The 13,706-nt window shown below is 37.8% G+C and overlaps 2 protein-coding genes across 2 annotated transcripts in view; both read left to right on the top strand.

Moving 5' to 3' along the window:
- Positions 1-13,706, top strand: part of LOC307125783 (general transcription factor II-I repeat domain-containing protein 2-like) — a 175,201-nt gene that overhangs the window by 155,494 nt on the left and 6,001 nt on the right. The window lies entirely within an intron of this gene.
- Positions 6,085-11,905, top strand: LOC307124927 (uncharacterized protein). Its single transcript, XM_079814429.1, has 4 exons — positions 6,085-7,159; positions 10,896-11,088; positions 11,192-11,260; positions 11,441-11,905. Exons 1-4 carry the CDS (start codon positions 6,978-6,980, stop codon positions 11,798-11,800), a joined length of 804 nt encoding a protein of 267 aa, XP_079670555.1. The 5' UTR covers positions 6,085-6,977; the 3' UTR covers positions 11,801-11,905.

The following is a 13,706-nucleotide window of genomic DNA, read 5'->3' as shown; positions in this document are numbered from 1 at the left end:
AGACACACAAGAACCAATGGTTTTTGGCATTAATGACATTTTGATGTTTTATTTTTTTTTAAATTCTTTAATTTAATATAAAGATGTGTTCCACAGAAAAACACAATACAGGTTTGGACATGAGGGTTAGTATGTTAATTATGTGTGTTTTTGGTGAACAATTCCAGTAAGATCAACAGGATATTTTTAAATATGCTTGTTTATTTCATTCACCTTATATTTATTTTTATAATTTTTTTCCAGTCATTTCAAAAAAGAAAGTCGCCATGCTGGGAAATAAAAGACGTAGGAAACCTCTGCAGGATGCTGAGCATCACATTACCTGTGAAACCGACAAGCCTGGGCTTCGAGAGCAGTTCATCAGCAAATATAAAGGCAAGTATAAATGACTAAGCAGTTTTTTTTGCCAAAAAAAATTCACGATAATTGTTTTATATTAGTCGATATCGATAATTATCACGATAAATGTCAAATCCTAAGTGAAAGTTGTAGAAACCAGAGCATTAATTGTGGTTTTAAACTACTCTTTATTGTCAGAACAAATCATGACAAACACTTGCCAAACAGGTGAAACATTTCACAAATCAGAGGTAGAACATTCAAACATTTGTAATTTTTCCTTAAAATAAATATATTTATTGGAAAATGTTTTTCTTAGTTTCTGCATGTGCTAATGGGGGATATTGTTTCAAGTCTTGAAACAGGTTTGTGTTGCCTGACTTTGATGGCACGTATCTTCAGCCTAGTTTAGGTGCAGGCAGCAATATTAATATTAGATATGTTTTGTCTCTAAATGCAGATTTGACAATGAGTTGCATTAGTATTAGCTTCAGTTAGGAGCAGATTTACTATGTAAAATTTATGTTCATTAACAAAAACAGTAACATCTTTTAAAACGACCTCAATTTTATTTGGTAAAATGTAATATTCTGACTGTTTGAGTTTTATTAAAATTAACCATTGGTCATCCAGTATCATGCATTTAGATCAGTGGTTCTCAACCTCTCCTGCAGGGACCCCCTGACTGACCATGTTTCTGTTTTAACTCTGAAATGGCGCACCTGATTCAATTAATTAAAGGCTTAATGAGTAGTTGACTAATTGATTAATTGACTAATTCCTGTTGGGGAATTGAATCACGTGTGCCATTGCAGGGTTAAAACAAAAACATGGCCTGTCAGGGGGTCCCTGCAGGAGAGGTTAAGAACCACTGATTTAGATCATGATAACCACAGATAAAACCAGGCATAGCCTATAGCACGTTAGCCTGGCTCCGCCCGCCTACGTCCTTCCGCTCAATTTCATTTTACTTCAGTACTACGTCTGGGATTGCTGTATATTCTTAGGTTTCCAGAAATAATTTTTTTGTAGGACCAATCAGCGAACAGAGGGAGTGGCTGAGAACGATGACGTTGAGATCTTGCGCTAGTTTGAGTTGACATACGTCACGAACAAACGTTAGCGATTGGTTATGGCAGATCCAGAGTGACTCTGGGCAGATCCAATAGTTTTAAACTTCAACAGAGGTTCCGCCTACCAGGAAGTTAACGCTTGTCAATGGAGAGAGGCCAGACTCTCTGTATAAATTAAATGTACGAGAGGCTGGTAGAACCAGGCTAATAGCACGTCACTATCATGGCAAAATGTAACTATGGTTTCTATGGTATTTGTAAAAACAGTAGCCAATACATTATTAAATACTGTAACTATTTCATTAGTCCTTTAATACATTGTCTAGATTAATAATATAAAACAATTCAATATGTATATCCCACATTTCTTGATGCAGTTAATATTACTAGGCTAACGTCACAGTAAATCCATGGTAAATGATGGGAATTTGTAGACAGAAAAGCCTTCTGACTGACCACAGTGTTTCTGCTGTTTGTCAGCGCGGTTTGATCTGCCTTTAAACTGGTTTAAATCACTAAGACGTGTGTGTTCTTCGCTAAATTAAAGCGCTTCTCACTGGATATCATAACCGAGACCGATCAGAGTAAACGCATCTGCTCTAGTGAGCGCTCCCGTTTGGACTTTGAGCCGAGCAGATAAACGGTCAGTGTGGCGCGCGGGTCAAATGAGTTTGGTTACGCTTTTGGTGCATAAACATTTTTCAAAATGTATCGAACTCTTGATATCGGTTTATCGAGAAAAATTATATCGTGATAATTATCGTTATCATTTTACCGGCCAGCCCTAGTAATAACGTTAATCTACAAAACGCAAGACACTACAAAGTATTAAAGGGTTAGTTCACCCAAAATTTATCATTCTGTCAGTAATTCCTCACCCTCATGTTGTTTCAATCCCGTAAGACCTTCGTTCATCTTCTGAACACAAATGAGGATATTTTTGATGAAATCTGAGAGCTGTCTCACTCCTCCATAGGCTTTCAGAGGGAATGAATCTTGCTGGGCCAGAAAAGTTATTAAAGAGATCGTTAATATAGTCCAAGTGACTACAGTGGCTCAATCTTAAGTTTATCAAGCGACGAGAATACTTTTCGTGCGCAAAAAATAAATAAAAATAACGACTTTATTCCACTATTCATTTCCTTCTCTCTGGGCCTCGAGTAGTTCACTAGTAAAACTGCGCAGTGCGTCTGTGTTGCACGTCACCACGTAGGCTCACTATTGGCCGACGCTGGTCGTGATGCGTATGACGTACAACACAGACGCGCTGCGCAGTTTTACTAGTGAACTACTCGAGGCCCAGAGAGAAGGAAATGAATGAGCTTGAGGGTGAGTAATTACTGACAGAATTTTAATTTTTGGGTGAACTATCCCTTTAACCTATGTTCTGTGGCTTATTGAAGTGAGCATGTGTGATGTGTGACAGGAAAGTGTCCTTATTGTGGATTTAAGCACATCCAGACAGAGCGAGCATTTTCTCGACCCAAGAAACTCTTAAAAAGTGTTATCTCATGCAGAGACGGTACAATCAAAATCCTGCGTCCGAAACTGCGTGAGAGGAGAAATATGAGTGGAATACTCTTGGGCTTTATTTAACATCACAACTGACATGACATATGAAATACACAAAGTCAGATACACATATGGTTTGGTTTTGACGTCATTAACCTGATTTACTTATAAAGTCTAGTGGTTTACGTGGTTATTGGTTTGCATGTAAACCAGGACAATGGATTATTTCAATAAGGTTATCAGATCATTTTTGTTATCAGTGTATCGGTGTGCATGTAGACATGATCAATGGATTTTGGTTAAAATCCTGAAATAAGGTCCATGGTTAGTAGGGCTGGGGTAAATGATTATTATTTAAACGATTAGTCTGGCAATTATTTTATCGATTAGTCAACTAATCTAACGACTAATTGGACGATTAATATAACGATTATTTTTCTGTTGCCCGATTAATAAAAACCATAATGTATTTCAAATAAATACCAAAAAATTCAGTTTTGCACAGCAAAAAATCTTCTGCTTTACATAAAATAAAATAAGGCCAGCTTGTTTACTCTTTTACAGTACCAACATAACTCTTGTTAAAAAAATTCTAAAGTTGTCTAAAGTCCAAAAATACACTGCATTGCACAGTATAGACATTCCTGAGAGTGATGTGGTTAGAATAGATGTTTTAAAATGTATTATTTAAAATTAGCACGCTATTGTTTTGTTACTCTTACCTATTTTTAATAGATAGCTGTGTTCTGCAGCCGTAAACTATTCAAGCCAACATTAGATGATAACTAACTACAGCTGTCTATGTGCCAGTAGCTAACTAACGTTAACTAACCTAGCATGAACAAACTGCATGGAGAGCTAAGATGGTTAGCTAGAAACACCGAAGTGTGCAGAGCTCAAGCTACACAACACACTACACAAACATGAAATTCATTTAGTCTTTTTGCTGTTAAAGCAACATTCATTCTTATGTTCATTCATGTTTATTTGATGCTATAAATAAACTAGAATGAGGAGATGATCAGTTCACGAGCAGCTTTAACTGATGCTCTACAGTGATCTATCAGACACATTAAAGAGCCACAAAACGGTATTTATTGTTAAAATCTCTTTTAAAAAATGACCAAATTTGAAAGGTGAGACTTTGTTCAATATGTTTAATATGAAAAGTAACCGAAAAGTAACCTGGTCTGCCCTGTCTGTCAGTGCATTGTACGTGTCCTCTCTGCTCCGCGATGTGTTTTTCACTGCGTGAGAACATGATGTGGCATGAGCGCATGCGTGAGCGTGAGAGCGGCGTAGCTTGTTGGACATAGCGACAGTAACTAAGGGGGGCGGGTCTTTGCGAACGGTCAATTCTGTGAAGAAGTTGCTGTTTCGTCCTCCATTCTGCAATGTTTTGGTCTCCTACGTGTGTGTCGACACATGAATCGTCGACTTCATCGACGCGCCGCTCCGGCCTTAATGGTTAGCACAAGATCAAGATATTTTCATGTTTTGTTCTACAACATAAAATACATTAGTAATACTCTCTTGTGTGTTTTTAAAAAAAGTTTTTGATTGTCTAGGTTGCTAACAAGTGTCTAAATGGGAGACAAGGGTTGTCTGGGACATTAAACGCCATCAGCTGAACAGATAAACTCATCTAGTCACGTTCACAGTCTCGTTGTAATCACACTCTTGCAAACTGTTCTAGGTAGATTTCAGCTATGTGTTGACCAACACGTTTTTTCGTATTTTTTCAATTGTTTTCAATGTTTTCACCCACGTTTTTAAAACGCCATGAGTGTACGAGGTGCTGAGTGTTTTTTTCACGCTGAAGCGCTGAGCGCCATTTTTTACTGGTCAACGAGAGTTGAAGAATGTTAAACATTTTTTACCCAACCGTCCAATCACAGAGGAGGAGCGGTGGGACTAATACCACTCTGACCAACTGTCACAACATTCTTTCTGCACAACAACATCAACCAGCAAAGCTAACCGAGCAAAATGGATGGAAAATTTATATTGCTGTTCTCTGAACATATTATCTGTGAAATCAGTTACAAGTAAACTATGCCGTGGATATTCTGTATCATAGCAATGAAGCATCTCAACTGAAAAAAAACGCTGTGCTGCCAAAATGCTTTTCAGCTGGCTAAAATGCTTTGCTGGACACAAGGCCTAAGGGATGTACACGGCACACAATCAGTCAAACATACATTGCAACTAGGGCTGTAGCGATACACTAATCTCACGATACGATACACGATATTCAGCTCACGATATGATATATATCACGATATTCAGCCAACGATACGATTCGATATAATTCGATACACTTGCATCATTTTCTGAAAGATTTAAAGGGGACGTAGGGGTGGGCGATATGGCAAAAATATCATATCACAATTTTTTTCAGGAAAATCACGATTCACGATTTTATCATGATTATTTTTCATGTTGGTTTTACTATTTTGCAAGTGACTGAGCATTACAGCCAAACTAATGTCCCTATTTTAAAAATAAAGCCTTATAGGTAACACAATATAAGAATGGCAGACATTTAGGCCAAAGTGGCGAAGATAAAAATCATTATTAAAGTCATAATGATCATAAAGGCATTATTTTCTTTGTTATTAAGAAGAAGCTAGGTGTATTAACAGTAGCATTGAAGAAAGTAATTAAATGAACAAATATTAAATTATAAATTGTACATTGATTCTTATTAAAATTCTCAGTCAAGAACAGTGAGTGATTTCCTCTTTGTGTTTTATTAACATTAAAGGAATAGTTCTCCCAAAATTTTAATGGTCATCATTTACTCTCTCTCTTGTTTTAAACTCGGATAAGTTTCTTTCTTCTGTTGAAAATAAAAGTTGAAAAGTTATTTTGAAGAATGTGTGTAAGGGTGTATAACCAAACAGTTGATGTACCCCAGGGACGAACTATAGTATTTTTTTCCTATGGAAGTCAATGGGGACCAGCAACTGTCTGGTTACCCACATTCTTCAAAATAATATCTTCTTTTGTGTTCAGCACAATAAAGAAATGAATACAGGTTTGGAACAACATTAGAGTGAGTAAATAATGACAGAATTTTTATTTTTGCGTGAACTTTCCCTTTAAGGACAAGCAGCAGAATGTTTACTATTGGCTACTGTGTCTCACGTGATGCGTCAGATTTTTTGCTTTCACTTTAGACATAACCAACTTTGTTTATGTAAACCTTGTGTATTAGCGCAATAAGACTCGAAATATAACTTAGTCCAGTAACCAGGCCCAGGTTACTCTGCGCTGTTAGACAGGCTGATAGTGCCTATGTGCTTCACGTGTTCGTGCTCAGAAAAGCGCTCGTTAGAACAGCGCATCAGCTGTTCTAACGAGCATCAGATTCAGCACGCTATCAGCATCAGCACGAGACTATAGCGGCTGGCTGACCAAATCACACGTGCGAGGATGCCATTCTGTGCGCGGATACTGTTCTTTGCCCGCGTATCCTGTGCACGCGCCTAGATTGTATGTGCGCGAGTTTTGAGACGCCATACAAATCGCTCGTCCTGCAACGCGAACGGGGGTAAACACGGGGGATTTGAATGGGACTATATGTATCGTTACTCGCGGCTTAAAAATCGATACTTTCTTGGGAAAAAAAATATCGATTTATATCGCAGAATCGATAAAAATCGCCCAGCCTTAATTGCAACAATGTAGAAACATTATTACACAAGGATATGGATTTTATATAGGGTTCTAAAATCCTATAAGGTTTTTGTGGAGGGAACTAGGGGAGGTGAACTACCGGGTTGGCCTGCAAAAATACGCCATCACTGCAGCACTCTGTTTTAAACAATATATAGCCATGATAATATTGTTTGTGTAAGAAAATTTATGTAATTTTAACTGTAGAATTTTAAGACTTAAAAGTATGAAAAGCAAAGCATGCTTTGAGATTAGCCTGGCTGACTATTTTCCTTCAGTAATTTCCCTTCTACATCATATAATGTACATCATATGGTAGAGAACTTTTAGTAATAATCAAAATAATAGTTGACATTAAAGAAACTGAAGCTAATGTATTTCTGCTCTTCAGGGCGTGGAGTTTTCACCACTGGAGCTTTTTTCAGAGGTGATTTTGTTCTTGAATACAGAGGTGAACTTCTGAGTTCACAGGAGAGTCTGGACCGAACTGAACACTACACTGAAGCTGAGAACACGTTCCTGTTTGATTTTCAGTGGCATGGCAAAAATTGGTGGTGAGTACAGAACTGTTGGATTGATGTATTAGGGATGCTAAAATATCTGGAACAGTAAGATACTTAGTTTATGCCTGTAGTTCTGTTCGCTCATTTCTTTTGGTCTGGATACGCTTAGTGTTCAGATTGGCATTTCTATCGTCGAACCTAAGTTATGCTTGACCAGTCTGTCCTTTTTAGGGTCACATCTTTCTGTTTTTAGTTGATTTACATGTCTCTGGTCCATGTTACGTTCATATTTCATTTGAACTGCACCAGAGTTCATTTGGAAGCCAACTTAGACAATTCTTTTCAGCATCTCAGTCCGCTTGTTTGGTCGCACCAGGTTTCAGATGGCAGCGTTCACATTTATTTAAATGCACCACATTAACAGTCTAAAAAACATCAGCATTCTTTTTTTTTGAAAGACGATGTCCTGTAGCTTACTAATGTAAGCTCTCCAAGCTACTGCTCTCCACAGAACATAAAATATTCATTTTATTTAATTTTTCGTGTTCGCGTTTGAGGAAAAAACAATGTTGACGTGACCGCTCTGAAAGCGGCACTAAAAGCATGCTTTAAAACTTTCATAGAAACCTCAAACAGAAAACACAAAGCCTTTCTTTGATGTGAATTTCGTTTTGTATTAATTGTATCTTAATTTTAATCAATGTTTCATTAGCCAAATTTAGCCTAGATTTAATAAATAATAGGCCTAAGTAGGCTAAATATAGCAGACAAAACCTAATCACGACACGGTGATATCACGACATAACTGCAGCTAGTCTCATAAAAGGCTCTAAAATCAACGCTAACAGGCTACTTAACTTGGCTAAAATAAAATCCATAGATATAAAACACTTAAAGCATATCCAGACAGTTAGTTTAATAAATGTTTATTTATTAAACCACAGTGAGTATGCTAAAACAATTTTTTTTGGTGGCAGGCCCATGGCTGCTCACAACAGCGCTCTCAAACGAAATGAGCAATAGCCTACAATCTAAACAAATTAAATTAATTCCAAAACAAACTTGTAGGTTATCTTAACGTTACCTCAAAAATGCACCACAGAACATGGCCATTCTTTTTTCCAGTAGTTTCCAACAGTTAAAAGAAAATAAGGTCCAACCAAACGAAAAATATCAGTAGTTTCCAACAGTTAAACGAAAAAGAAGTTCAATCAAACGAAAAGTTAGAACAGTCTCTTACAGAGCATCGTGGAGAAAAAGAACAGCATCCACAGTGAGGTGAATCGAATTGCGCAAACCTTCTGTGCGCGTGCGCGAGACTGTCATGTCAGTCATATGTCAGTGTAGCCTGGGAAAACCCAGACAATTTCCGGCAAATTTAGATTTGCTCTGCAAGTTAGTCTGGCAAAGAGCTCATTCAAGCCCATTTCTAATGCCGAGAAATCACGGCACCAATCAGAAACGTTGGGACGGGCTTTACACGATGACGACAGCGAAGCGAGGAAATCACAAACAGAGAATTGCTGTCAGAGTTTCAGATGTTTCTCCGTCGTTCTGATAAATAAACCCAGAAATAAGTTTTTATAAGCTGTCGACCCCAAAAAATGAGCGTTTGGAGGACATAAAAGTGGATACAGACTGGAACGAGCAAATTGTCAAGTCAAGTCAAAGTTTATTTATATAGCACTTTTTAAAAAACAGGTGTTTAACAAAGTGCTGTACACACATATCCGTTATCAATAATGCACTCAACCAACATGACTTAAAATAAAAGGAATAAAAAAACAACCATAAAACAATACTCTCACATAGCATCAAATGCCAAACTGTAGTAGTAGGTTTTGAGATTCGATTTAAAAATAGCAAGGGTTTGAGCCTGTCTGATATGCAGGGGCAAACTATTCCAGAGCTTCGGTCCAGCTACAGCGAATGCTCTTTCACCTCTGCTTTTTAGTTTCACACGAGGGACAACCAACAGCAAATGGTCAGCAGACCTAAGCGCTCTTGACAGAGCGTATTTCCTAATCAGTTCTGACATATACTTAGGAGCAAGGCCATGAAGTGATTTAAAAAAAAAACTCAAAATTAAAAATTAACAAAAATCTAAATTTTGAAGTTAATTCTAAAATAGAAACACTTCGTGGATACCATTTAAACATAAAAATGCATTCAACTGTTCAAATACAACCTTTTCGAGTAATTTAGACAAGAACGAAAGTCTAGAGATGGGTCTAAAATTAGCAAAGACTGATGGATCCAGATTACTTTTCTTGATAACCGGTTCCACCACTGCATGTTTAAAAGATTTGGGTACAACTCCCGTAGCCAGGCTACTGTTAATAATAGCAAGAACCGAAGAGCTAATGGCATCAAATGCATCCTTTAAGAGTCGTGGAGGAACAATGTCAGTGTGACATGTAAATAATTTCATTTTACCAAGAGTCTCCCTCAATGAGACAAGGGACACCGGCTCAAACTGATTTAAGACAGCAGGGCGCTCGAAATTAATAGGTTGGAAAATCAGCGAAGATGATATATTTGATCTAATAGCATCAATCTTCTCAATAAATTTTTTTTTAGAAATTGTTCACACAGTTAAATTGTGGGCTCCTGACACTCAGTATGCACTAAAAATACAGTTACGTGTGCAGTAAGTTAAACATTTTGTCACTGGTGAGTCAAATATCCAAATGTCAATTTAATATATTTCTGTAAGATAAGCTATCCAGTGTCGCCGATGACGTTCTCCTTCAGTGTGCGTACGTTCTCAGAGTAATGAGACACGCTCTGTCTAACTGCCTGATCCACTTTTATGTCCTTAAACACTCGTTTTTTGGGGGTTGACAGCTTATAAAAACTTATTTCTGGGTTTATTAGCTTGTTTGCTGTACACCTTAAGTCATAAATGACAAGGAGGCAGCCTATCGCTGTCTCTGTCATCTCCTTCATCTCTCTGATTGGCTTTAGGTCTATCCAATTGCGCCCAGAGGCATTTGAGCGACGTCCGTTGGTGACGCCCCTTTGGAAATGAAGTGTCTATGAAGCTTTGCCAGACCCTAACTCAGTTACTACTGAGAATGGTCTGGTTTTAACCAGGCTAATGTCAGTGTAATTATAAGATTAAAACAGGTTATGATATGTCTTTCTATGTTTTTTTTTCTATCATTGACGTCAACTTCTCATATTTTTTTTTAATTAATGTCTAAAAATATAAAAAAAGGCAAATAAAAAAATAAGGCCAGAGGCCCGGCCCGGCCCGCATGTGAACTATGACGTGAAAATTGGCACGAAGCCCGGCCCTAGGGGCATAAAAAAGTCGGGGCCCGTCGGGCTGAAATGCAGGGCTCTAATGTGAACAGACACACCCTAATACTTCAAATTCACCATGAACTGACATAGAGTACAGAGTGTAGTTTCTTTGAGTCATCAAAAAAAAATTCCCCCTGTATTCCCTAAAGAGAACAAAATGGTAACTTTTAGATGCCTTTATCTGAGAGCTGAGAGGATGTTGCAGTACACTGTCATATAGATCAGTGGTTCTCAGACCCTCCTCTCTGCAGATTCTGTATGTCTCCTTCACCTGATGCACTCAGTTGAGTTCATAGAACCATGTTCTGATGATGAACTCCTCATCTGAATCAGGTGGATTAAAACACGAGACATACAGCATATGCAGAGCGGTGGGTTCCTAGAACTAAGGTTCAGAACCACTTGTAAAAATAACTGTACATGTCTAGCATATATACTACGATTATAAGTGTTTAGTGGTAATTTTATGTTTTTATAGCATGGATGCATCTAAAGAAGATTCGTCCTTGGGAAGACTTGCAAACGATGAGACGAGAAATCCTACTTGCAAAATGAGAACTGTTGAAGTGAGCAGAAAACCTCACCTGTGTCTGTTTGCTGTACGAGACATTCTACCAGGAGAGGAAATCACTTACAATTATGGAGACTCAGATTGGCCATGGCGAGTCAAGGTACTATCAATAAAATGCTGAAGAGATTGATCAGTAATTCATGATAATCTTTTACTCTAATTCTGATTAGTTACCATGTGATTGTGGTCTCGTATTTCTCAAGCCTTTGAATAAAGCATCAGCAGAATCCACTGATAAAAAGCCAGCCAGCAGTTTGCGCCCGCATAAATCGGTAAGTCCACTTTAAAACATCTGTATCATTATTCTATATTATTGACTCTTTTAGCATAGAGTTGTGTGTGGACTGATAGATAAAGTGTAGGACAGCTAGAGGAATGAACATGAACAAGTTTTTTTGTCCTTAACAAATATTCTGATTTTGATATTCACTGGTTTCTTTTCTGACATGCAGCCCCATTGTGCAGCTTCTGTTTCCTCTCCTGAATTGGACAATGTGAACAGCAATGATAATCATAAGCAGTCAGGCAAAGCAAGAACATCAAGGAATAAAACGGTAACCATCTCAAATATGCAGCAACTATCTACTGATGTTTACTGCCAGCTAGTTAAAAGTGCAGTAATGATTTCTGAGAAACACTTAATATTTGAAATCGACACCCAAACAAACACACCCCTCCCTTCATTGCTCCGCCCCCAAAATAATGAACACGCAACTCAGGCAACCACTATCAGCTGGTGCTCAGGTGTTCAAATTGAAAATATCTTTATCGCTGGCAAACCACAGAATGGTTTGGTTATAGTTGATTTGTAGGTGCAAATCCACTTCATCCAGAACCTGTATCATTTGAAATGTATTTACCCAAACTTAAATGTACCCAAAAAAAAAAAAAAAGAAAGAAATTATTTAAAGCTGCAGTCCTAGTTTTTCATCTTTGTCGCCATTTCTGTTCAAAATTTGCAATTGCAGTCATTCGTGGAATTATCAACTTTACGTGGGTTGTGCTTTGACACGGCACAGGATTCATTCGGATGAATCCAATATTTTGAGGAGAACGCGCTGCTGTCAGTCACCGCGTCGGTGTGGATACTGTCATTCGCAATTACAGATTATTTACATTTACATTTAAATTTATGCATTTGGCAGACGCTTTTATCCAAAGCGACTTACAGTGCACTTATTACAGTGCATTATACTTTTTGGAAGTATGAGTCATGACCAACATAAGAATGTTCACCGGAAAATGACACTGAACAAGTAAGTAACATCCACTTTTGTTCTGACCAACTAAGGGGAAAAGCATTGCAGTAAATCACACTGCTTAAATCTAACGATCGCTTGTCATATCACGTCAAACCGTGCAAACTATACTTTGTTCTCAATTTGTTAATGTTAACAACATCAGCATTGCGTGATTACATTTAATGCCCTTCAGACATTTATCCTTGTTTTCGCGTGGGCCAGGCGGTTGCACTCTCTTTTTATCTGTAGCCACTCCAAAAGTCCAAAGTGTTTTGCATTTTACAACGGGTGAAACTCAGTTGTCACTGGTGATTGTTGTTTGAACATTTCTGGATCCGCCATCAAATTAATAAGTTTAATTATATCTTAATTTCACGTTTAGCCCTGCTGTGAGAAAAGGTCATAAATCTCCACCTCCATCATCCTCACATACAATACAATATATATTTGAAACTCCTTCTCTATGTGTACAGAAGTGACGTAATGACACAAAAAATGCTTGAATCTCCCACGGAAATCCACTAGTACCACTGGAATTAAAAACATTATTACAGGCTTACCGTTTTGAATCGAGCTAAGGCAAGCAGAGAGTTTTGAACACTGGCTGGTTATGTACTTGCTCAAACATTTATTTTGGATAATTTTTAACCTAAAAAAGTTATGGACAGCAGCTTTAAATGGTATGGAGTAAATTTAGCACCTTACTACTAGGGCTGTAATTTTTTTGAAAAATCGAATTCGAACGGATATCAAATATCAAGCAATGTATTCGAATATCTACAAGCGGCAAAAAATTGTCATTGCGGTCGGTGTAGGCAGTTGGGTGCGCAAGGCCCCATGTCTCGTGGTGGTGTGCAGTGCATGGCTTTAGCGCGCGCGGCTCCGCATCCGAAGATGCACGACTGCAAGCCGAATCTGGCCGAGCATGTACATCTCACAGCACCGGCACCCAGTTCTTGCGTCTAAATTAGTTGCTTACATTAACAACATGAGCCTACAATAGCAGACATAAGCCCTTTAAATAAAAATAAATGGCCATGTTTAATAAAAAGATTCACAAAACTAAATAAAAATGTTTAGATTATATGTAAGATAACGTTAATATAGTTGTAGGTTACATTCTCATATCCATTTTATGCTGTTTGCATACTTTACCACAGCTGAAGTGGAAAAAATTCATTATTTTCCAAATACACCGATATTTCAGAGTAATGCCATGATGTATGGAGATCATGAGCGTGCTGAGTGTGCCCGAGACTTCAGGAAAATACACCAGGCAAGGTGGAATGAGTACATTTCTGCTGGTGCTATAACTACATTGAAAGAAGCCAAGTGGAACACACCACAGATCATTCCTTTCACTCAGGATGTCAAAGTCCTGTGAAGTGGAAAAAATTAATTATTTTCCAAATACACCGATATTTCAGAGACATTTTCATTCAATACATGCACTGCTTAATACAGTGTCTGTTTGTAC

Source organism: Gobio gobio (assembly GCF_949357685.1).
Source record: "Gobio gobio genome assembly, chromosome: 4".
Taxonomy (NCBI): domain Eukaryota; kingdom Metazoa; phylum Chordata; class Actinopteri; order Cypriniformes; family Gobionidae; genus Gobio; species Gobio gobio.
This window is presented reverse-complemented; position numbering and strand designations above follow the sequence as displayed.

Excerpts from the sequence above, each read along its gene's own strand:
- LOC307124927 (XM_079814429.1), top strand. The coding sequence starts at position 6,978 with ATGTATTTCTGCTCTTCAGGGCGTGGAGTTTTCACCACTGGAGCTTTT. Across the intron at positions 11,089-11,191 it reads ATTGGCCATGGCGAGTCAAG|CCTTTGAATAAAGCATCAGC; the intron begins GTACTATCAATA and ends GTATTTCTCAAG. Across the intron at positions 11,261-11,440 it reads GTTTGCGCCCGCATAAATCG|CCCCATTGTGCAGCTTCTGT; the intron begins GTAAGTCCACTT and ends TCTGACATGCAG.